The sequence below is a fragment of the Molothrus aeneus genome, chromosome 8, assembly GCF_037042795.1.
Source record: "Molothrus aeneus isolate 106 chromosome 8, BPBGC_Maene_1.0, whole genome shotgun sequence".
Lineage (NCBI taxonomy): Eukaryota > Metazoa > Chordata > Aves > Passeriformes > Icteridae > Molothrus > Molothrus aeneus.
The window spans coordinates 2925449-2949114 of NC_089653.1; the positions used below are offsets into that span (position 1 = coordinate 2925449).

Below are 23666 nucleotides of genomic sequence, written 5' to 3' on the forward strand. Positions count from 1 at the left end.
CTGTTGGAACCATGGCCTCACTAACCAGGGCAATGCATCACAACTTCCAGACAAACACTGGGCAGCAGCACGCGTGGGAGGGGGATGTTTATAGATGTTTAATGGTGGTTCTCTTACAATCAAGGTGCTACAGCACTTAGGAAAGGCATTTTTGGTGGTGGGAGAAGAGGGGGAAGAATAATGATACACTAAATACAGGAGGAAACACTATCAAACTTCATGCAATTATGAAAAGCCACTAAAAAAATCAAATCTCATTAAATACCTTTTGCTATTTAAAATCCCATTTAAATGTGCCTGTGACAGATCTGAGCTTTAGCTGCCTGTAATGACAATTGCATTGCTCCAAGGAACTTACACATGATGAGATATATTTTATACATGTTTTTATTAACAGTCACCTGAAATCTTCAGCATCACTCACAGAGCTGCACAGCAAAAACACTCAGCTATGATACTATTTGTACTGTCTGATGCAAGAAGGGCTTGGATAACATTTGTTTAGTCAAGGACAAACAGTCCTGGGGCCTGTAGGTGGATGTAGGGAAAGGCAAAGTTGGGTAACACTTCCGGCCTGCAAAGAAACAGGGTCCCTTCAGCTAAAGGATTGTTGGGGAGAAATGCAGATAAAACCAAACTGCTCTGCAGTCTGGGTCACACTCCAAGGGCTGCCTCACGGGCCCAAACCACTTGACAAATAATCACCACAGAGTTAAAGCGGGGCTTTAACAGATACCTCTGGTTTCTCAAACAACCACAAGAGAAGGCAGTGCTAAGGAAGGCCAGGGATGCTGTTCCAGAGGGTGGGTGTCAGTCCTCAAAGTCGATCCTGATGGGGCCCCCTGTCAGGAGGTGGTTTGCCACGTGAACAGGTTCCTTGTCCTGCTGCTCCTCCCGCTGCCCGGCCGACCTGCGCACGCGTCTCCGGCAGCCCTGGGCACAGCGCGAGGTCTCGTCCAGCGCCCCGCACACCAGGATGCGGCAGTGCAGGAACACCTCCTGAGGTGGGGACACAGCACAGGGTCAGGCCACAGCCCTGGGGACCACTGGCACTGCTGCCTGTGTGCCACAGCGTGCCCCTGGCACACGGCCCGTGTCCAGCCTCGCCGCCCGCAGCCAGAACGGCCGCTCCGTCTGTTTCCTCGTGTGCCTTCTCCAGAGAGCCTGGCTGAGGTCTCAGAGGCAACAGTGGGGAGACAGGGAATAGAAGGTGGGAAATGATCCTCCAGATGGAGGGATGAAAATGGCAGGAATCAGCTTGGAAGAGCTCACATGGACTGGTAGGAGCTGCGTGTCAAGAATGCGTGAAGCCTCGCAAGGATTGATGGAGACGGGCAAGAGAATTTCAAGTGAGCTGGAAAAACAAAGCCAGGAAACCAAGGGGAAAAGGAGGAAGATGCAGGGTGCTGAGGGGCTAAGTTGAGGGGAGAGGGAGAATGCAAAGAGCAAGGAGACAGCTGCCTTTTCTCCTTGCACAGCACGGGCAGTGACAGGATTGCTGCTCCCTGCCCTGTAAATGACCAGGAGAGCAAGCAAGATCCCTGCAAGCAGCAGCCACAAAGACTTGCAGAGGTTTGAAGCAGAATCCATTGTGCAGGATGGGAGGATGCAGGCTGCAGGCAGCAGGGGTAATCAGAAAGCCAAGGAAAATTTCTGAATTTTAGAAGATCTCATCTGTTTTAACCCTACTGGGGCTCTCCAGTAGTTGGAACAGCAGCTTTATACCTTTTGGAGCAGGCAGTGTTGGCTGAGCATAACAATGACTGGAGGATCCAATTTCCTCCAACACAGAAAGGAAAGCTATTTGCATTAGGAAAATGGCATTATCCTTCCACTGTCTTCCCACTACAGAGCTGCTGCCTCAGACAGACAGCCTGGTTTCACATTGAATTAAGCAGCATGGTGGCCTTCAGTCTGGAGTGCTGGCATCTGTACCCACAAGAGCTAGAGAAGACACAAGGCTGAAGAGATCCCAAACTAAAACCTGTGTTGTTTTAAAGACAGGGCACTGTGAAATGTGCCTGGTGGCTGAGAACATTTGTCTCACCCAGCAAACAAGGGGCCACCAAGACCACCCTGGAAGCAACAACGATTTTAGCCTGTGGTGGCTTGATGTTTCAAAACTGTCCTTCATATTTTAATTTCAGTTGTTTTTAACAACCTCTCCTGAAGTACCTTTGTCAGGTGCAACTGCTGGAACAGGCACAGCAGCACCTGCCTTGGGCCAGCCATTCCATTCACCCTTTTCCAACTTGGTGCTGAGGCTCCTCAGTCATATCAGAGCTGATGAAATATCTAAGAGTTGAGTTTTGAGCTTACCTTGTTGTCTTTGCCCACAAACTTGAACACAGGAACCTGGAAGTGCTTGGCAAGATGGTCCTTTGACGTGTACTGCTTCACAGAATCATCAGAAACACAGCTGAGGAGAGCAGAGGGATAGGCTTTAATGGCTTTCCCAGAAATGGAAAAAAGAAAGAGAAAAGACATTCCAGCCTACTTAACCAGAGAAAGAAAAGGAGGGATTGGTTCTCTCAGGCTCAGCTACCATTTCTGCTACTTCCTCTTTGGCCACAGGAGAGAAGTTGGGAGTGCTGGGGGAAAAGAGCAGCATTGCTAATAGCATCTCCAGACAGGGAACAGCTCAGCAGCAGAGGGCTGGCAGGACGTGGCCCAGTCCCCTCAGAGAGGGACTGCCAGTGAGCTGCAGGCAAGTCTGTCCTCATTTCACCTCCCTGTGCAACAGCCTGCACTCTTATACACTACAGAATGTGCCATGCTCTCACTCTATACACATAGATATGCACATAAATTATGCTTAAAATGAAGCAGCCTACACCCACATTACTAAAATATGACAGATGATGAAAACAAAAGTCCAGATTTACTTTGCTTAGTATAATTTACATTTTTTCTTCCTGCTGGATTTGGTCAAACAGCTCAAATTCACTACACCAAAAATTTATAATTTCAGTTTTTCCATCACTAGCAATGTATGATTGTAAAAGAGGTCACAGAACTGCAAGAAAATAAGCTGCTTTTATAACAAGCTACATTCCAGGTGCAATGCATTTATAAACCATTACAGCCTACTTAGAGTTTGACAGACAAAAAGTTCTGGTGGCTCAATAATTACTGATAATTATTGCAAAGCCTTGGGCATCTTGAGAGGCCCTGATGCTGCTGTGGAATTGCATTGCAATGCAGCTCATCCTTTCTAGCAAGTTCATTCCAAAAATGTGGACTTTGAAAGATATTAAAAAAAAACCAATAAAGCAGTGGTGGAAGAGACAAGAGGTACTGGTGTAGCTCAAAGCCTTGCTCTTGCAGCAAGCTTCAGCTCCCATCCTTACACGAGAAATGTGCATGGCATTGTCAGCAATGCTGATGTTTGACATGATCAGCTGTAAAAGAGCAGTTCTGCTTTCACTGAAGGGAAGGCAGAACTGCTCTTTGGCAATCTCTGTGTTGTCAAAATTCCTTTTTAACAAGGCACCTGCTTGTAAGGAATGACAGTTAAAGACTTTTCATAGGTGAGTGGCCAAGCTCTAGGGCCATGAAGTCAAGTCACAATTACGTTCTCATTTGTGAGCATATAAACTGTGATGATTATTGGACACTGCCTCAAACTGACTCCTAAATCCCAGGCTCTCCAAAGCTTCTCCACACTGGTGGAAGGAAACCTACTGGTTTGGGGCTAGGGAGAGGGAAAGTCCACCACAAAGGAGTCAGAGATACGTAGACAAAACCAGCACAGAAACCTCATGAGTCACAAGGGCAACTCCTTCTGCATTTGTGGGGCCAGACCATATCCCACTCTGCTAGGAAACCCCCAGAGACCCTGCTGCCCACTTTGGAGAGGTGAGAAGAGACAGGTATGGATGGAAAAGGGGTGGGCCTGGTCAGGATATGGGGAAAACCACCCTATCCCTGTGCATAATGTGCTTAGGTTTGGGGAGCAGAGTGGCAGTGCTGTGGGAGCTGTGCTCTGAGCCTCTTATTCAGGGTTGCAAGGCTGAAAGGAAGGCTTGCACAATGAAATATCCACCTCATAGACCAACAAACAGGGCAGCCTGAGGCATAAGAAGATGGGCTTTGCAATGGAACTACCTTAACCAGCCTGTGCTCTGCTGAGCACAGCTCCTGACCTCAGCAGTGACATGACCTGGCTCCAGATGCCCCAGGGAGCTCCAGTGTTTATCAGCTGTGCCATCGGTCACTGCCTTGCTTCCACTTTGCTCTCAGAGGCAGGGAATTAACAGGGAAGAGAGCAGCAGAGGGAATTTTCCCATTCCTCAATCCAAGGTATATCCCCTCCAATATAAACAGTGTTTCCCTTTGGATTATGCAGTTAACTCTTGCAGGCCTGATCCTACATAAACTGATCCAAAAATTCCATCTTTATTGCCATGGGCTTTTGAACTGGATTTCTAGGAGGAAACTGAGTTATTACAGAAGTGTGTGGAGCAGGGACAACTTAGCAGTGCATTCAGCTAATTTAATTTAGAATCACTGGGGCCTGCAGTGATGGCTGCAGAGTGGAGCACTTTTCCCTTCAGTGAAGTTTTAATGCCCTCTGCAGGTACCAAGGGACTGCTGGTGCCATAAATCCTCCAACCAGTGCTGGTGTGAATTCAAGAGATGACATTTCCTGCCTTCTCCCTTCTCTATCCAGCTCAGGTTTTGGCTGCTGTTTTGAATCCCATCATTTTCACTCATGGGGAGAAAGGAATGAATGTTTGAGGCCTTGACTCTGTGAAGGGTCCATGGGAACAGCCAAGCCAGGGAGCTGATAAAATCAATTTTTCCATTACAGATCTACTCATAAAGCCCAGAAATGTTGGGCACAGAAGGACTGCAGCCTAGGAGAGAGGGAGAGCAGGCTAATGTTGAATCCTCTGTCAGAAGGAAATGAAAACAGTATTTGTGGGTACTTTACATTGCAGGACCCTTTTGCTACAAGACAAGCACACAGGACTGGCCAGCAGCAGCTGTAACAGTGGATGATTTAGTCTGGCAGCTGAGGACATGATTGTTGTCATCATTAAATGCTCTGGCAGGCAACATTCAGGATTTACACAAGCACAGTCCCTTGACTCTCAGGCTACAACTCTTGGGTATGTCTTAGCTATTCCTTTGGCTGGATTTCCCTCCCTAGAGGACAGCAGACTGCCTCACAACTATGATATTTCCTCAGAGCTCTCTGGTTAAGCAGCTGGATGCAAACACTCCACAGCAATGCTGTAGCATGGCACAGTCATTTCAGCACCCAAAGGAGTGTCTGAAAAGAGATCATCTCAGGAGGCACAGCTGAGCCCACAGCAAGGCTCCCCAAACCTCTGGTGCAAAAACCACTACAACAGTGAACCCACAGATCTGCATAAAAGTATTTTTAGCATATCCTGGAACGATCACTAACCCCAAACATCTAAAAAATGACAGCAAAACTGAAAGACCCTAAGTTTATTGCACTGGCAGGCATCAGGGAGAGCAAAGCAAGGGATTCTCCTGCAGCTCCTACCAGGACTAGAATGGGCTCTTCTGGCTCATGCTGTAATAAGGCCATTATGAGAAAATTAAGAAACTTTCTCCAGTTGCTGCAGCAGCTGCCTGGCAGCAGCACATGGGGGTTCTGCACATTGGCTTGGCACTCTGTGGCTGGCAGAGAAAGGGCATCAGGAATGAGAATCTTTTCTACAGGAGCCAACTCAATTATCCACAAGGCTAGTGACAGGGAAATACATCCTGTAAAGGCTGCACTCAGAGGAACCTCTTTCACTGCCTCCCACTGTTTCTCCCAATGAGAGAGAGAGGGAGAAGTGGTTTCAGCTTGATGGCTGCTGGTGATTGCTATGAGCAGGACAGACAGGCTGCTGTGGAGAGGGGGACAGTGTTTCCTGCATCACACAGACAACTCAGCCCCACTGCCAATTCCCTCTAAATTGCCAGCAAGAGAAGGAACAGTGAACTCACCCATCTTGAATCAGGTAGTACTTCAGGATCTCATCAATTTTGGAGGTGGGAGTGGCAAAGCAGCTCTCCACCAGCGTCTCCAGCCCACTGACGTGCACCAGGGGCTCAATCCCAAAGTACAGGGAGTCCCTTAGCTTGAGGGTGGGAAGGTCACCCCTGTAGGGCTCATCAAAGTCCTTGTCCTTGAAGATCTCCAGGGTGAAGGGGAAGATGCCCTGGCTGCGGCTCATGATTTCCAAGGGAGAGTTCTTGAGGTTGGGCACGTAGCCCTCGGAGATGGTGTAGCGGCGCGGGAACTCGCAGGTCACCGGGATCAGCAGCTTGCTGGTGCGCACAATGATGTCCCCGTTGCTCCCCGGGGTCTGCTTGGGCAAGCCGGTCACCAGGTTGGTGGCAATGATTTTGTCATTGATTACCTGCAGCAAAGAAAAGGGAGATCACTGAGAAAGACCCTCTCTGGGCTGACACTCAGAGGAGCCACTGAAGGGCCAGCTTGTGAATTTACAGCCCACAACCAGAGTGATGCTGCTCATCCTCACAGACCAACTGAGGACCTCGGGCTGCTGGCAGCTGCAATGCACCACACTTCTGCTACCCCTCTGCTAAGGTCAGCCATTGACCAGCTGCCAGTTTAACCCTTCAAACATCATCAGGAGACCAGAATCTGTCTTAGCAGACAGGACACTTGTTCCTTCTACCCTGTGAAGCAGGAGGAGAGCAGAAAGCAGCACCCATGCTGGAGGGGGATGGAACAAGCTCTCTAACTGTGGTTGCCAGCCCAGATCCACTCTGAGGGCAGCTGCATGGCAGCTCTGAGGGTGCAGCTAAATCAGCTGCACCATCACTTACTTTGTTCCCCAAGAGAGCCACAGCCAAATCCCCAAATGCCAGAGACTGGGCAGCAGGTATACATACATCCACAACAGTTCCACAGGACTTCAGGGAGAAATGGATGTTGACATGAGTGCCATTGGACACGCCTTTGCACGAAGTGTTGATGAGGGAAAGGTCCAGGCCTCCAACCAGGTCCTTTGGGATGTTCACCTCAATAGAGCTGGACTTGCACAGCACTGGAACTGCAAGAGAAGTGCCCAGAATAAGAGTCTGTGCTACAAACCTACCAGTGAGCTGGGAAGGGCTATACCAGTTATAATTGGGGGAATAAAAGGGGAATCCTAGACAGCATTTATGATTATGATCCTACCACAGTAACCTAACTACCCACTTGCATTCCCACTTACACAACCAAACCAGAGCAGCCACTGGCCCAAATTCCCCAGCCACAGCAATGCAGAAAACAGAAAACAATGAAGACAATCACTGCACTTGCAGCAAAAACTCAGCTGTGCTTTCCAGCTTCACTTAACACTCAGCACAGATTTGGTTGCTATCTCTTGCACTGTGATGTCCTGGGAAAAGCCTTTGCCAGATATGGGTATCAAATTCACAACAGCCCAGGCAAAGCCATTTTTTAAGACCCTTAATCAGATTTTACATGAAACCCAGAACATGCTGAAACAAGGCAGAGTAATTCCATATAGATATTGAGCTAAAATGGAAGCACCTCAAAATGCCATAATAATATTTTTATAAGCAATAAACCCAGCTCTGACAAACAAACCCAATTAGCTCACTCATTCCACTTCCTTCCAACCTTTAAATTTTAATACAGGCCTCCGTGTGAATTTTTTAAATGAAAATTTCATTACATAAGAAGCAGGAGAAAACAGACCTTGGACAAAATAAAAAAGGAAAGAAGAGAGAATAATCTTCAATAAAGAAGTAGTTGCTGTACATACATTCCTTAGGATTATTCAGTTCAGTTGGAGACAGGACAAACATACTGGTGGCATATATTCTGGTTTCAGCCAGAAAAAACACACCTTTTGCAGGATTTACATTTATTATGTTTTAAAACCCCATGACAAAACCTTTTTGCAAATATACCAGTCCAGAGATTCTTGCCAAAATTAATTGCAGTCCCATCCTTGACATTCCTGTGACCTGCCTTCCCTTAATTTCAATCATTAATTATATAATTTAAGATTCTGGATATTTGAAATAAGGCACACTGCTAAAACAGGCATTTCAACCCCCTTTAAAAATTTCCCTGTCCCAGCTCAGGTATTTGCAACAGCCTCTGAGTACCTGCAGGGAGGATTTTTGATTAGAAGAAGATAATTTCAAAGTGATATGCTAAAATGTATGCAGAGTGCCCAAAGCAATATGTTCCCATAATGTCACTGCTGGGTTAGAACAGAAGCTTAAAGAACTAAAAATTACCTTAACCTTCCCTCCACTGGCAGCAGAAGGCAAGTGGGAATAAGTGAGCATGTCAAATGGCACAGCTCAGGAGCAGACAAAGGGACTTGGAGAACACAGCACAGTGCAGAGAGGAACATCCTTTGGAGAACTGATTGGCTCCATCTGGATTTAAGGACTCGCTGTTCTAGCACTACCTTGATAAATAAGAAAATGTGCTGCTTTTATAAAGGTGACATTCAGGGCAAGAGATTTGGATCCCAACTGCAATTCTCTGAAGTTCAGGACTGATTTAGTTCAGGATCTCTCTGTTTCTACGTCTTTGACTGGCACAAAGTGGGAGAAAGAAAAGATTCCATTTTCCCTGTGCTTCAGAGCTGCAGGAGCTGTGTGCCTTCCACCACTGGACACAGAAAGAAGGGAAGGAAACCTCTTGACTCAAGCCAACTCATGGCTATTTGAGAAAACACCCAGTGTGTGCCAGTGAAACATTTTAGTTCTTCACCTCATACTTCCCAGAGCACCTGTGAGAACTGGGAAAGCCTCCTCATTTCCACTTAAAGCTCTGTTTTGCACCAATGCCTCTGAGCACCTGCCCCTGGGAGGAAGCTTCTGTGGTGAGTCCAGTGCTCATTTCCCTGCCTGCTGGTGTTATTGGCACCATATTCCAGCCTCTGGCTCCTTCCTTGGCCTTTCAAAGTGCTGCTGCTTGGAGCAGAGGTTATCTCCCTGCACAGGCTGCTCAGCAGAACAGGCTCTCTGGTACTGGAGAGCCCTGACCCACTGCTACAAACACAAACCCTGCAGCCCTGCACAAAAATTTGGGCAGGGGATGGGGGAGAAGAGCATTTCATCCCTACTCTTTAGGAATAGGATGGGCTGCAAAATTCTAGGATGATCTGCAAAATTCCAAGTATTTTGCTGGCTGGTATCTTTATGGAAAAATTGCAAGCTGTAGACTGTGATTTCTGTGGAAGATTATTAATGTTTGTTCTGAACATGGAGACAGTGCAGAGGAGGGTGGAGAGGCTGCAGATCCAATTGCTTCAGGCTACTGTGCCTACCCTGCACTGTTAATTGTACCAATATAAACCTGATTAGATGTCACAAAAAATTGTGTGGTACAGCTCCATTTCTGCTCAGAATTGCACGCCACAGTATGGGGACATAAACTGATGAATGCAAAAAGAAGAGGCAATTTCACTTTATGAGATGCTGTATCCTGATCCCAGCCTGGCTCCCAGCAGTGCTGCTGCTCTCAGGAGAAGCCTCAGCAGCAGCAGAAACCCTGGCTGGGAAATCCAGGACTTCCAGCCCTGCTGGGGCTGCCTCAGGGGCCCAGGACTGAAAAGCATCCCAAGGTCTGATATCAATCAGACCTTCAGTCAGTGAGTGTGATCACAGCTCTTGGAAACCCCCACTGCTCGATCCCAAGTGGGCAATGCTCACCCTTGGGAGCCCTGCATTTCTGAAAAGCTTATAAAGCAGACAATCCATCAAGCAGAACCATTCCAACTTCCTCTCTAAGGCATACCTGCCCCTTTGGCCACCATGAAGCCCTGATCTGTCCCTCCCACTGATGTCTGGGCACTCTGTGGCACATCAGACTGCAGGAGGTTCTCTGAGCACACCAGGCAATACCAGACTGCTGGTAGCCTGGATGTATTTGCAAAAGAAATCTTTGCAAAAAAACCAGGGAGCTTGTTTATTCCATGGGCATGCCATAGGCACAAGTGACTCAGCATGAAGGCCTCCCTGGGGAAAGTTCAGATGGAAAGTTCTTCAAGGATAATGCTGCCCTGGCCTCTACACAGCAGAAGCAACAGTCAAATTTTGGATGCTATCCTGGGCACTTTTCCAAGGGGCAGCAGGAGTACCTAATATCAAAGCTAGTGCCCTGCTTCAAGGCACAGGAATGCTCACTGGAATGGCACACTTGGAAAAAAACATGCCTCTCTCTTTAACCCTGTTCTTGGAAAGGACTGGACAGCTTTAGCTGAGAGTCTGAAGTTTGAAGCATGGAAAATGTCAGCTCTAACAGCATAAATTTGTCAGGGGTGTGCACAGAGCAGTATAATAGGAGATGTTTGTGGGAAATAGCAGAGGTAAGAAGATTTCCAGAAAGCTGTAAAAGCAGGCCTAAGAAACAGAAAGAACAGAGAACTAGCTGCAGCTGCAAAGGCTGAAAGTAGAGAAAGTTATCCTGATATACCAAGCAAGGACATTAAACTACAGCTTGAGTTTTAGTTTGGCTAAGAGAGACCTTAAGAATGCAGGAAAATATGCTTAGCAAGGTAGTAGAAGGTTTTAAGCTTAATAATGAATGATTGTGTCTTGTTAATAGAAAGAAGAAAAGTAAGCACTGTGTGAAGCAGGTGTACATGTGCTTTTAGTAATTGGCTAGAACAATTGTCTGTGAGCTTTAGCTATTATTAGCTATTGGCTGGAAAGTTTAAAAATGTTCTGTAACAAAGAAATCTTTGGCTGCTTCTGGCTGTACATGAGCTTTTGCCATCTTTCTATTGTCTCAACCATGTAATGAGGCTGATGCTGCAATAAAAGCTCAAGGATTGTACCCCAGCAGTCCTGTCCTGCTCACAAAAACAAACTCCCAACACAATGTCAAGCAGTATTAGTCATAAGGGAACACTGTTCTACAATTAATGTGATGCAAGGTGCACTCAGGCTGGGCCCTGTGGCTGTTCTGCCTGGGGAGAAGAGCAACATCTTCAGGCTCTCACCTTTGGAAGGTCTGTCATTAGTAACAGAGCTCCATTAACCCAGCTGGGAAGGACAGACTAAGAGAAGACAGCAAAAACAAAAAGAAAAGTTCCTTCAGACATTCTCTTGGGGGACAGAGGCTGCCAGGGAGATTTTGTTGACCTACCCTGGCAAGTGTGGTTGTCTTCTGCCAGAACAAGTCCCCTGGGGCATTCACACTGGTAGGTGCCTTCCACTTCAATGCAGGTATGGCTGCAGCCTCCATTGTTATTGTGACAGCCTTCAATTTCTGAGAAAGAAAGGAAAATCAGCACATCCTGCAGCCCCCAACAGACCCCTGAGCAGCCAACAGTCTGAACAATACAGCTCAAAGGCAACAGCTTGTTTCCAGAAAATGAGGTGGAGACTCCTTTTTTAATTGTACTTTTACAATTAAAGGCAACAGTTTGTCTCCCAGAAAATGAGGTGTAAACCCCTTTTTTAAATTGTACTTTAGCATCATGATTTTTTTTCTTTCAAATAACCTTAACTGCTTGATTGTTTTAACCCTTTGGGATGAATATGCTAGATGAGTACTACTGTTCTCAGTAAAATAACAGAACATGAGATAAGCAAATCATAAATATAAAATATTTCTCCCTGAGCCTGCCATTAGAAATCACTGTATGGTTTTCACTGAAATGTAAAGAATGGAAATCCCACACTCAATTCTATACAATGCATGGAAAATAACAGCCCAAACTCCATATCAGCCAAAGCAATGGGTAAAGCATCATGTAAATTTTGAGATAAATTAGACCCTACTCAGCCTCAGCAGCTCCTGTAATCAAGCTGAATCTCCTGAATTGGTTCTTTTTAGAAACAAGCTGTGAGGTGGCTCACACCTCACATCCCATTCTCTACCAGCTCACAAAGCTGAGGATACATCTTCAGAAATAAAACTCACTAACAAGATTGTAAAAATCCCCAGCAGCAGTGTTAAACTCAAGAAAGGCACCATCCTTCGTACAGAAGGGAAATTAAATGATATATCAAAGGCCCTAAAAGGCAACTTGGGGAATGGCAGAAACAAATGAGTTTCCAAACAGACTATTCCAGCCCTGTCAGAAGAGTGCAGCACTTGGGAATAAAAATTGCACAGCTCATTTATGTGATGCCCCAGCAGCTCAGAGCTGGATGTGGCAGGGACAGAGCCCACAGAGCATTTTTGCCCCCACACACCTTGACAAGTAACTTAAGGGCACTCTGCACAGCAGCATTTCCCAGGAAAGTGTCACTGCCTGGATGAGGGATGTACCAGCAGAGCTCAGAGAGCAGATTTAGCTCTTTTGGGTAGCTGAAAAGTGAGGCACCTGTGTAGTTGTTTTTCTTGTCTGAGGCCCCACAGTGTCTGTGAACAGCACGCAGCAGCTTTGCTGTGAGGGGGCACAGTGCTTTTCCACAGCTCACCACAGAAACCATCAGGCACTCATCAATTTCTGCTGGGTTTGCCTATTTCTGCTCAGGGATGTTTGTACATTGTTAGTGACAACACATCAGGCCCACAATTTGGTCTTTAAGTCACCAGTCTAAATTTATCAAGGGTTTTCAACCTGGCTGTGCCACCACTGTGAAGGAACAGTGGCAGAGAGCACGGAGCAGCAGAACCCACAGACACCAAAGATCAAAATGTTGCCCTAATCCCAAATTTAACTTCTGTCTGCAGATTGGCACCCCCTCTCCTCAATCTCTATCCTGGGAGGCTAAAGTGATCCTCGTGCTCTAGTCTAATGTCATGGTATTACCCCATACCTAATGTGAGCTGCCAAAACCCAGTGCTGCTAAATCTGCCCCCACAAAATCTCCAGATATCAAATCCCAACAAGTTCTGCCTGGAACACCAATCTTCCAGATCCACTGCTGCCTTTCCCCCATGGAGATAAACACAAGCAAATCCTAACAGAAATGGACGAGGCAGCAAGGACAACAAGGAGATTTCTCTCTGCTTGCTTAGAAGGATATTTTAGTATCAACCTCTCTGGCAAGCACAGAGGTGATAGCAGTGACATTTAATCCCAGGTGCAAGGAGCCAAGAGACAGCCAGTGCTGCAAGGGAATGATTTGCAGAGTTTCCAGCAGCCTGTGGGAGCTGAAGCCTCACCTTCACAGGTTTTCCCATCACTGCCCAGCGTGCGCCCGACCCCGCACTCGCAGCGGAAGGAATTCTTCAGGTTAATGCAGAACTCGCTGCAGCCCCCGTTGTTCTGCTCACACTCATTTTCATCTGGAAAAAAAAACCAGCTCTGGAATGGAATGAATAATCCCACTACAAGTAGTAACACTGACAGTAGCTTTTGAATCTCTTGGTAAAGCTCTGGAAACTCCTCCTAATTCTTTTAAAAGCTAAAGTGGCTTCTGTGTCTGTCTGCCCTTCTTTTATTTTTTTCTTTGTTCTCTGAGATTCTAATCCCTCAAACTGATTTAATCTCTGTGTGCAAAAAGTAAATCAAACAGAGAGAAAGGAACAGATATTGCTCTTGCTGAGCCACAAAATGAATGATTTCTCTTAGGCAGGCCAGGATGCTGAGGTTATCAATTAAGGTTCACATGGGGTTTCATCAAAACAGCTTAGAAGCTGGCATTTATTAGGTGTCAGAAGCTTAAAACCAAGAAAAAAGCAAAGTACCATTTTAACAGGCAGGTCAGAGATGAGCTCTCTCAGGTATCTGTGGTCCCACACATGCACAGAACCCACAGCTGGCAGCTGCTGGTGGTGTCTCCTTCCACAAGCAATGTGAATTGGGTATTTTTAGCCAAAGGCTTGGCTGGTGCCTTGCTTTGGGAGGCAGGAAACATGTCCAGGAGACTCCCACAGACTGCTTTTCACACATGTGACAGGCTCCACACTTTCCCTTCTAAAAATAAATCTAAAGCTGCTTAAAAACAGAAGGTGAAGAGGGAAAGGGCTACTGGCAAAGGCATGGAGATGTCGTTAGAAGGGCCTAGAGGTTGTCTTGGTCAAGAGCTGGGCCCAGAAATTCCCTGACTGGTCCTTCCAAGTTCTACAGCACACACAAATCTCTGTCCCTGCTCTTCCCCACTGGTGACAAGCAGCACTTCTGGGACACTTCTGGTTGTCTTGAGACTGGGTTGGGACAGTGCTGAGCTGATTTTAACCATGGCTTAGTAGAACATGGATCCAGGCCTTGAAGAAGTCAAAGGCAATGCACTGAGTTGGTGGGTGTGTGACAGGAAGTCTAAGACCTTATTTAACCCCTAAATGAAAATGTAACTGAGGATCAGCTGCTTGCTCTGGGATTTAAAGCATCTAATGTACTGAGGAGAAGCACAGAGCTGCTCAGCCTTCACAGAATGGTCTGGGTTGGAAAGGACCTTAAAGCTCATCTTGTTCCATCCCCTGCCACTATCCCAGGTTGCTCTCAGCCCTGTCCAGCCTGGCCTTGGACACTTCCAGGGATGGGACAGCCACAGCTGCTCTGCTGCATCACTGCAGCAGCTTCAGTCCCCCTCTTTGGGGCAGCTGGGAAAGGAAGCACATTGTCTGTTTAGGAAAGACAAACAGGGATTTATTTGGTTTCTCCACAAGCAGGGCACAGTTGCTCTCAGAGATGTGATTGCACAATTACTCAGCACCACAGAAAGTTATTGGAAAGATCATGGCGCCACACAAGAGAGGCTGCAGGCAGGTGAAGCAGTGGGAGCATTCCAGCTGAGGTGCTGTGCCACCTGGGGATCTCCAGGAGAAGCAGCAGGGCAGAAATCCTGCTCGTGGAGGAAGGAAGGCAGCTGCAGCACACACAGACAGGCTCAGGACTCCTGTGTGCCTCCCTGCTGCAGGAAATCCTCTCCTCTGAGCCTGCCACACATTCACTGAGTGCTAGTGCTTGTCAAGGGCACTTCTGTGATGGAAGGCTTGCACAGAAGCAGCCAATAAATGCTTTTAATTATCTGAGAGAGCTCAGTCAGCCACTTGGCTGCAGACAAGTGGAGCTGCTTAAGCAAAAGCCTTCCCAGAATCACTGGGAGCAAGTGTAACTCTGCAGCAGGACCAGGCTGCTCCTTCCACACACTGGAATGGCTGTGGGGCCTGCCCTGATGCTCACAGACATGAGGTGTGTGAAGAAAGAAACCACCCATGCCTGCTTTGTCTGGTGTAGCCCCTATGGAGCAGACTGACCTGCCACACAGCCTCCTGGACCAACTCTGCTTTCAGCTTCACCACCAAATCAAGGGACAGATGAGATTCCTCCTCACCCAACACCCTTTTCTCCCTCCTCTCCCTATCCATCAGTGTGGCTCTGCAGCTCCCCAACAGCCACCCCTTCCCAGCCCCTTGATTTGTCCCCTCATTTTCCTGACCTCTCAGTCCAGGTGCTCTGCCCCAGCACCACACACACAATCACAGCCACTCTCTCTCCTCAGAGCTTCATGGGGATTCCCCCACAAATCTCCAAAGCCCACATTCCTCACTCTGCTCTCACCTCCCCCCTGGCCATGCTGGTCTCTGCCACCAAGTGCCAGCTCCCTGAATACCCTCTTGTCATGCTGTCTAAAGCCATTGTCGCTGTGGTGGGACTTACAGTTCTTTGGGTCTCCTCAAGCCCTGGACAATGCCCCATAAGGGCAGAAAGTATGATGGAGTTTGTTGTGCAGCCCTACAGCAGCCAGCAAAACATTTTTTGGAGGAGAGATATTCAACAGAGCGTGTGAGAGGAAATCTCTAATGCCAGACTGCACAGCACTTCCTGAGTACCACAGTGACACCACAGAATCCTGCACCATGATCTTGCAAAGAGATTCTGCTACTGAACCATGCAGAAAGCAAATCCAGCCTCAGAAACATGGAGCTCCAGGGGCACCAGAATGGATGCAGTCATGGGATGTCATATCTTGGAACCATTCAGAGACTCATAGTGCTGGTTGCAGGCAGCAAAGGGGAAAAGTCCTCTCGGATATGTCATTTTTTATAGTGCTTTGTAAGGCAAGGGACTGAGATGTGAGCAATGAAACAAAGGGAAGAAAAGCATCAGCAAGTGGCACAGCTTATTTCCACCCTTACCAAGGCATGTCTGGCCATCAGGTCCAAGTGTTGTACCTGGGGAACACGTGCAGTCACCAGTGTCCAGGCAGGAGTCCTGGCAATCCACCACATCACAGATGTCATAAAAATCTAGGGCACGACAAGAACAAGGTCAGCACAAAGCCCTGAGCATGTAAGGAAAGCACAGGATTTGTCCCTTCAGCTTCCCACCCTGTGTGCAGCCCCTCAGTTCCAGACCTGGCCCACACTGGGAAAGCTGACCTGCTGAAGCTGCTGAGAAACAATCAAGTTTAATTACTGCGAGGCAGAGATGCAAATTCTGACTTTGGTAGCGTGCCAAGACAAGCCACAGGGCCCACAGGGAGCATTAAACCACTGAGGCCAGGTCAGCTGTGGAAAAATCCTGCTAGAGGAACAAAGCAAGTAAAACGGCTGGAATGTGACAGCGTTGCAGTGATGCCATAGCCTGTCTCAGCTATCCCGGTTCTTTCCCCAGGTGTGCCAATCCCCTCTCCCTTCCCCTCCCTTTCCCCCTGCTGAGTGCTGTCTGTCAATCTCGGCATTCCAGCAAGGGCATCTGTGATTGGCGAAGTTCAAAAGATGTCCCTCAGCCCTGGGGACATTGGGCCATCCAGGTGTCACTTGTCCCCTGAGACTTCACCCCCTTACCTGGTTGGTGGGATCCCTACCCCTTTCCTCCCCCTCTCCCCGGGGTTAAAAGACATGGCAACCATGGGGTTCCTTTGTTCTGTTGAAGCTGTGGCTGCATTCAGAGGCCTGTGGGCCAGGAATAAAGCTCTGGATCCAAACCCTCCATCAGAACTGACTCCTGTCCTTCACCTTGCCTCGAAGCTTCTCCACCAGAGGTAAACCTGAGCTCCTGCATGCCTGGACGTGTCCCGAGCGCCCAGCTGCAATATCCAGCTTAGCCAAAGGTGTCTCTGAGGTGAAACCACCACAGCTGCTGCCCTTGGTCAAGCAGCAAGGGCCAGACGAGCCCAGGCACGTTCCATCTGGCTATATTGGTATCAAATTCCAATATGACAGGCCACCACCTGGAGAAGCCAAGGAGGGACCAAGGGGGGCTCAGAGCGGTGACTTACGGCCGCAGTAGGCGTGGAAGCAGACGCTGGGCTTGCTGAGGTGGTACACGAAGTACCCCCCCGGGCAGGCCTTGACCTCGATGCTGGCGTTCCAGAGGCAGCAGTTGCCGCTGAAGCTGGCGCAGGCCTGGCGCCGCACGATGCCGTCGGCCGGGCGCGGGTGGCTGCCGTTCATCCAGAGGGGGGCGTGCGTGCCGCAGTGGTTCTCGGGGATGCAGAAGGTGGGCATGGCGTCACCAGCCATGCCCGTGAAGCGGTACCACTCGCCGTCGATGCCGCTGTCGCACGTGGGCTGCCCGTGAGAGGCGTTGATGCGGTGCTCCGTGTTCCTCCAGGGCTCGTTCAGGCTGATGTAGGCCGAGCAGGGGTCCAGGGCTGGGACACACACACAGATAGATATCAACAAGGCTGGTAGAAATCAAACTGAGGTGTTGATGGATTGTTCTGGTCTCTCTGAGTGCCACTGAGGGAACCCCAGCCAGCCCTGAGACAGTGAACAGGGGAGGGGGACACTCTCCCGTGCCCTGGGGGTACAGAGGGCAGCCAGGCTGATCCCTGAGGGTACAGAAGGACAGAGGGCAGCCAGGCTGATCCCTGGGGTACAAAGGCAGCCAGGCTGATCCCTGAGGGTACAAAGGCAGCCAGGCTGATCCCTGAGGGTACAAAGGCAGCCAGGCTGATCCCTGGGGTACAAAGGCAGTCAGGCTGATCCCTGAGGGTACAGAGGGCAGCCAGGCTGATCCCTGGGGTACAGAGGGCAGCCAGGCTGATCCCTGGGGTACAAAGGCAGCCAGGCTGATTCCTGGGGGTACAGAGGGCAGCCAGGCTGATCCCTGGGGTACAAAGGCAGCCAGGCTGATCCCTGAGGGTACAGAGGGCAGCCAGGCTGATCCCTGGGGTACAGAGGGCAGCCAGGCTGATCCCTGGGGGTACAGAGGGCAGCCAGGCTGATCCCTGGGGGTACAGAGGGCAGCCAGGCTGATCCCTGGGGTACAAAGGCAGCCAGGCTGATTCCTGAGGGTACAGAGGGCAGCCAGGCTGATTCCTGGGGGTACAGAGGGCAGTCAGGCTGATCCCTGAGGGTACAGAAGGACAGAGGGCAGCCAGGCTGATCCCTGGGGTACAGAGGGCAGCCAGGCTGATCCCTGGGGTACAAAGGCAGCCAGGCTGATCCCTGAGGGTACAAAGGCAGCCAGGCTGATCCCTGAGGGTACAGAGGGCAGTCAGGCTGATCCCTGAGGGTACAGAGGGCAGCCAGGCTGATCCCTGGGGTACAGAGGGCAGCCAGGCTGATCCCTGGGATACAAAGGCAGCCAGGCTGATCCCTGGGGGTACAAAGGCAGCCAGGTTGATCCCTGGGGGTACAGAAGGACAGCCCTGCTGATCACCTGCAGCAGAGGAGATGCTGGAACAAGAGCAGAAGATGAAAGGGTTGACTCTTAGCAGGGGTTAATCCAAGGTGCATTTCAAGAGCTCCAGGGAGCCCCTACACCTCAGGGGGCTCCTGCTGAGAGCCCCGGGAGAGGTGCCAAGGTTACATTTGAAGGGAGGTGGAAACCTAAAGTAGAGAACATTTCACTGACCAGTAAGTGACCCTAAGGGATGGGTACTGGGGAATGGACATTTAGGACAGCATATGGGGCAAGGCTTGGGGGGCTGACCCCTGGCCTCTGGACAATCACTCAACATCCTGGACTGAAACTTCTGGATGGAGGGGATGGGATGCTGAGAGATTGACAGAGAGCCAGGGTGGGGAGTTGGGGATGACCTCAGCAAAGGAAAGGGATTACACAGGTAAAGGGAGGGGTACAGTCTGGGATAAACCATTTGGGAAAAATACTGGGATACAAAAACAAACTATTACAAAGAATTACAAGGTATGAAAACACACTACAACAATGGATAATTACAAAAATGCTTTTCTTCCTCTGTCCCTGACTTAACAGAACCATTGTGATCTGTTCTCAGCCCTGGGGAGAAAAGGTGATACCAGCAAACTCATTGCCTTGTGGAAAATCCTGACAGCTTGCCTTAAAGGTCTTGGAGGAACAAGTGAATTACCAGAGCTCTTAAAACATTCTGCAACAGTCTGACTTGCTGTTTAGCTGACAGGGAAAAAACAAGATACAAGCAAATCTGAGGTCCAGGTAATGATTTTGCCAGAGGAAATATCCCCTGGGATCTAGCCTAGGACAAAAATCCTCTGGTCAAGACTAACTGAGCACTTGCAAACCCCTCCTGAAGTCACTGGTAACTCTTCCAGATGCCTACATCTCAAACAAGTTATGCAGCCTCTTTTAAAACCCACCCACAGCCAGTGTCAGCCCTCACAGCTGAGCTGCCAAACCTTTTTAATCATTATCTTACAATCTAGAGGGTGTGAAGGTCTGAGTTGGGACCTTCTGGGGAGCAACACATTAAACCCTCTACACAGCTGCTCCTTGCAAGCCCACAAACCCTCCTGTTCTGCACAGGAGATCAGCTGCTTGTGAGTGAAGTGAGTGTTTGTGGGGGCAAGACATCAACACATGGACTTCCTGGCAGTGCTCAAGGAGTGTGTCCCTTTCCAGAGGCCTTTCTGAACCTTCTGCAAATAATTAAAATATGAGAGTACCACAGGGAGAACATAAATGAAGAATTTAAGTGTTCATTAAATTTTCAATCTCCTCCTAATTAACCCTCATTTGGCAGCTTCCTCACTGGAAGTCCAGAGGTTCCATTTTGCCTTACATTTAATACCTGATTAAGCACAACTTATCCATGACAAGCAATTCCCCATTAAGCAAAGGAATGCTAATACTGCCCCGAGTAAGGAAAATTGATTACTATTTCCTAAAATTAGGCTAATAAAGCCAATCACTCTCACAAAATGCATCTTGGACTGCAACAGCCTCAACCTTCCACAGCACATTTCTTTTGAAGTTCTAAAGCCGTGCTGTTTTGACAATAGTGTGATGGAGTTTGGGTGAGGGAGGAATACTGTGCTCTTTCTATTAGAAACACAAATGATCCTGGTTCATTATTTTGATTTATTTCACTGACTTTAAAGTGGGAGCTACAAGTGCTTCAGAGAATAGACTTCAAGTCACTCTTATTTAGCTGTGTCCTCTGTAAATATCTGTCCCACAGATGTGCTACTTTGTAAAAATACCTCACAATTCTAACATCTCTCATGCCTTCCCCAGCCACAGATACATTTTGCTTGGTCTCAAATCCAGCATAAAAGGCAGGAGCAGCTGCCAGAGTCAGGAGTGCTGCAGAGCTGGCACAGGAGCGTGGATCTGGGTTATGGAGCAATCTCCAGTGCCACGATTCAAAGACATGCAGAGGAGCTGATTCACTGCCACCACAACCAGCCTGCTTCTCCTGGGCAGCAGAGAGGGGAATGCAGCAGGAATGTCTAATGGGATTCACCAGGCATTCCCTCCTGAGCTCTCCTTTTCACCTCTGCTTGCCTGCCCTGTAAATCCCATCCTCCAAAAGCTGGTTTGACTTCTCCCAAAAGGAAAAGGTGGAACAGAGCTTCCTCTGGGCTTCCCTCAGTTTCCACAAGAGGATTTGGTGTGGCCTTAGGGTGAGTCACTGACTGAGATGAGAAGGTTTTCATGCTGTTAAAAGCCAAATGAGGTGAAGCAGGAATGCCCTGTCAGCTTCCCAGCTGGGCAGCACTAAAAATACCAACACTCTCATTAGCTTTCATGTAATTATGAAATATCCTTTGGAGACAGACTCTGGGAACGCTCAGCTAGGGAGATTACATTGTCTCCTAAACATCCAGGAGAGAATTTAAAGGCAACATTTAGTGAGATGAACATGCAGCAGCTCAGAGGGAGCTGGAAGAAGGCACATCAGGAGAATTGAGGTAGCACTCCCTCACATCTTTCATTCCCCTGAGAGCTTCTGGCAGGAGTGAGGGGGAAGCAAACAAGCAGAAAAAGCAGACAGTGCTCTTTGGAACACTGCACATCCTCACAGCCACCTTTGGACTGCCAGTGCTGCCCCACACCAGCCTCCCTGTAGACACCAAGCAGTCTTTGGCAGCACTGTTTTTTCATTTGAATTAATTAAATTGAGTTTTAAGAAAAAAAATTCCACAAAAATACAGAAGGGACCGATCAGCCTCTCCCCTCTTCTTCCCCAAACAACAAGCTTGGGGGTTTGCACAAGATTAATAACTGTCTCCAGCTCACTACTTTTCATTTTTCTTGTCTCAATTCTTTTCCTCCTCAATGCTTCTTGTGTGGCCAGAGCAATTGAGGCTGACAAGCACTAGCTACAAAGAAAAGCTTTTCCATTTGTAAGCTTGATGCTATCATTAGTTCTCTGACATGGTAGCAGCTAGACTGGGTGACAAATCAGGTGACAAATCAGGCTCCAGCAAGCACTGGTGAGTGCCCCATGCTGCAGAGATTAATCCTGGGTGCATTGTGTAACTGGGGGTCTCTGCTCCAGCACAACTAAGCAATAAAGGGAGCAGCAGTACATTATGGCACTAAGTTCAGTTCAGATTTGTGACAAGGAAACAGGTGAAAAGGTAGCAAAATGCCTACTCATAGAGTCTGTCCTCCAAAGGGAGAGGAAAATCCCACAGTGTCCTGGCAATAGAGGTTCTCCCAGCATGGGAGCCTTCACACTCTGAAACAGAAGGATCTTTCCAACTGGAAGGAATTTCACATCACCTTCAAACAAAAGGGATATTTCTCCCACCTTCCAATTTCACCTAATACCAAGGCTCACCATGAACCTTAGAGATGGCAAACAGAAACAAGGCAATGCCTCTTTACTCACCCATTGAAGACACTGGCTGGAGCTGAACCACAAAGTAAATACAGAAAAACAAGGACTGGAACATCCCACTGAGCCAAGGAAGAGCCACCACTCAAGGGACAGAGGCTTCAAAGTCCTTGCACAGGCTGTGGCTCTTGCAGCCTTCCTCTCAGTGGAGCTTCTGACTCCAGGCTTCCAGCAGAGCAAGTGTGATTCCAACTCTCCTGGAAGTTTATCAGAGGAAGAAGCTGAAGGGACGTGGGCTACAGCTCCAGCCTTGACCTCCCCAGAGCAGCTCTGCCCCTGACTGACAGCAGGGATGTACTCACTGATCAATCTTGTTTTTTGGACTTGACCTGCTATTGTTTTCTGCCCTGACTGCCCCAGTGGCAGTGACACCTCCTCTATCTTATCCAGAGAAGAATTCTAACCAGGGACACCCGGACATCCCGAAGGGATGGAAAAGAAGCACAGATGGGTGCTTGTTATCTGTGCTCCTTCCACAAGTCCCACTCCATGGCTGCCTCCAGGCAGAAAACACCAGCTGAGGAGCCTTAACTGCAGGAAATAGTGGCCAAAGGAGCAGCACTGATCCTTCCTAGCACAGATTGCAGAGGAGTGCCTGGAGCAGAGCTACAATGGGAACATCAGTCAAACTGAAAGACTGGTGTCCCCCAGGGAAATGAGCTGTTCCTAGGCTACACAGAGGCCTTTGCCATTCCTGGTCACACAACCTGACCACTGCAGTGAGATTATCAAGCAAGGCAAGTAAAGACACTTTTCTGCAGTGCTCTTACAAATCTCTTGTCTTGAAAAAATAAATCAATCCCAACGTTATGGAGTTAGTTTTGATGCAAAACAGAGTAGCTAAGAACCTCTCCTGACTAGCTCAAACCAAACTGGGTTGAGTCACAGGTGACAGCCACAAGCTCTAGATGCAGCACACTGAAATGTGTTCTTAACTACAGCAAGCCCAGAAAGAGGTCTTCCCTCTCACCCCACCCCAAGAGCTCTCCATCAGCAATGAGTACAGCTGAGCCTGCAGTAATCACACAATCAGGCAAGTGTGGGAATTCCCCATTCCCTTGGCATCCTGCATTTCTGCAGCAGGCTGGCCCTAAGAAAGGACACCAAGCTTCAAATCCCAGCAGGAAAAAAGTTCTCCATTATTTACATGATGAATTTGCACAAGACAGGGAGTTGGGTGCTTGTCTGTCTTGCAGGGACTGTACATTACAGAGAATTCTCAATGGCCTCTCTGTTGGGGTGTGCTCCTGGGAGTGAAGTGCCATGTGCTGCTCTACTCCACCCCAGCATAGGAGTCTTCTTCCAGTGGTGAATGACTCTAGGGAACAACAAAAACCTCTGAATAAATTACTGTTACTGCTCCCATAAGGAAAAAAAAAAGTAGAAATTCTTGTGGCTCTATTGTGCTGACAGCTGTGCAGTACCAGAAAGGTTTTTCCAACAACAGGAAAAGAGAACAGATTCACTACACAAAGCTATCAAGGCAGATAACCCTCAAGAGGTGACTATGTGAATTCCCAGAAGAGAAACTAAAATTGAACAGAGAATAATACAGCAAGCCACTGGACTTTCTATTTTGCCCCTTTCATTGAGAGGCTGGTTCGTACTCATGATGCCAGGTAAATAAAACTGACAAGCCTGAATGGAATGCTCTGTTTGTGTCACAGGTGTGTACAGCTCCCTGAACCATCCCTCACCAGCTGCTTTTGTTTTGTAGCTGCTACAACAAGGTTTGGACAGGCACATGGAAGTGACTGACAGCTGACAATTAACAC

The 23666-nt window shown here is 48.4% G+C and overlaps 1 protein-coding gene across 1 annotated transcript; it reads right to left on the reverse strand.

Moving 5' to 3' along the window:
- Window positions 1–402: 402 nt before the first annotated feature.
- OIT3 (oncoprotein induced transcript 3) lies at window positions 403–21889 on the reverse strand. Its single transcript, XM_066554894.1, has 9 exons — window positions 21886–21889; window positions 17098–17472; window positions 16013–16123; window positions 13094–13216; window positions 11120–11242; window positions 6886–7046; window positions 5971–6386; window positions 2320–2419; window positions 403–999 (listed from the first exon to the last, which is right to left on the reverse strand). The coding sequence occupies exons 1-9, from the start codon at window positions 21887–21889 to the stop codon at window positions 811–813; spliced, it is 1602 nt and encodes a 533-aa protein (XP_066410991.1). The 3' UTR covers window positions 403–810.
- Window positions 21890–23666: the final 1777 nt, after the last annotated feature.

Bases quoted from the DNA above. Each gene is read 5' to 3' on its own strand.
- OIT3 (XM_066554894.1), bottom strand. The intron at 11,243-13,093 runs GTGAGGCTTCAG...TTTCTTTCTCAG, and splicing joins TGATGGGAAAACCTGTGAAG to AAATTGAAGGCTGTCACAAT. The intron at 6,387-6,885 runs GTATGTATACCT...TCTTTGCTGCAG, and splicing joins CCTGTGGAACTGTTGTGGAT to GTAATCAATGACAAAATCAT.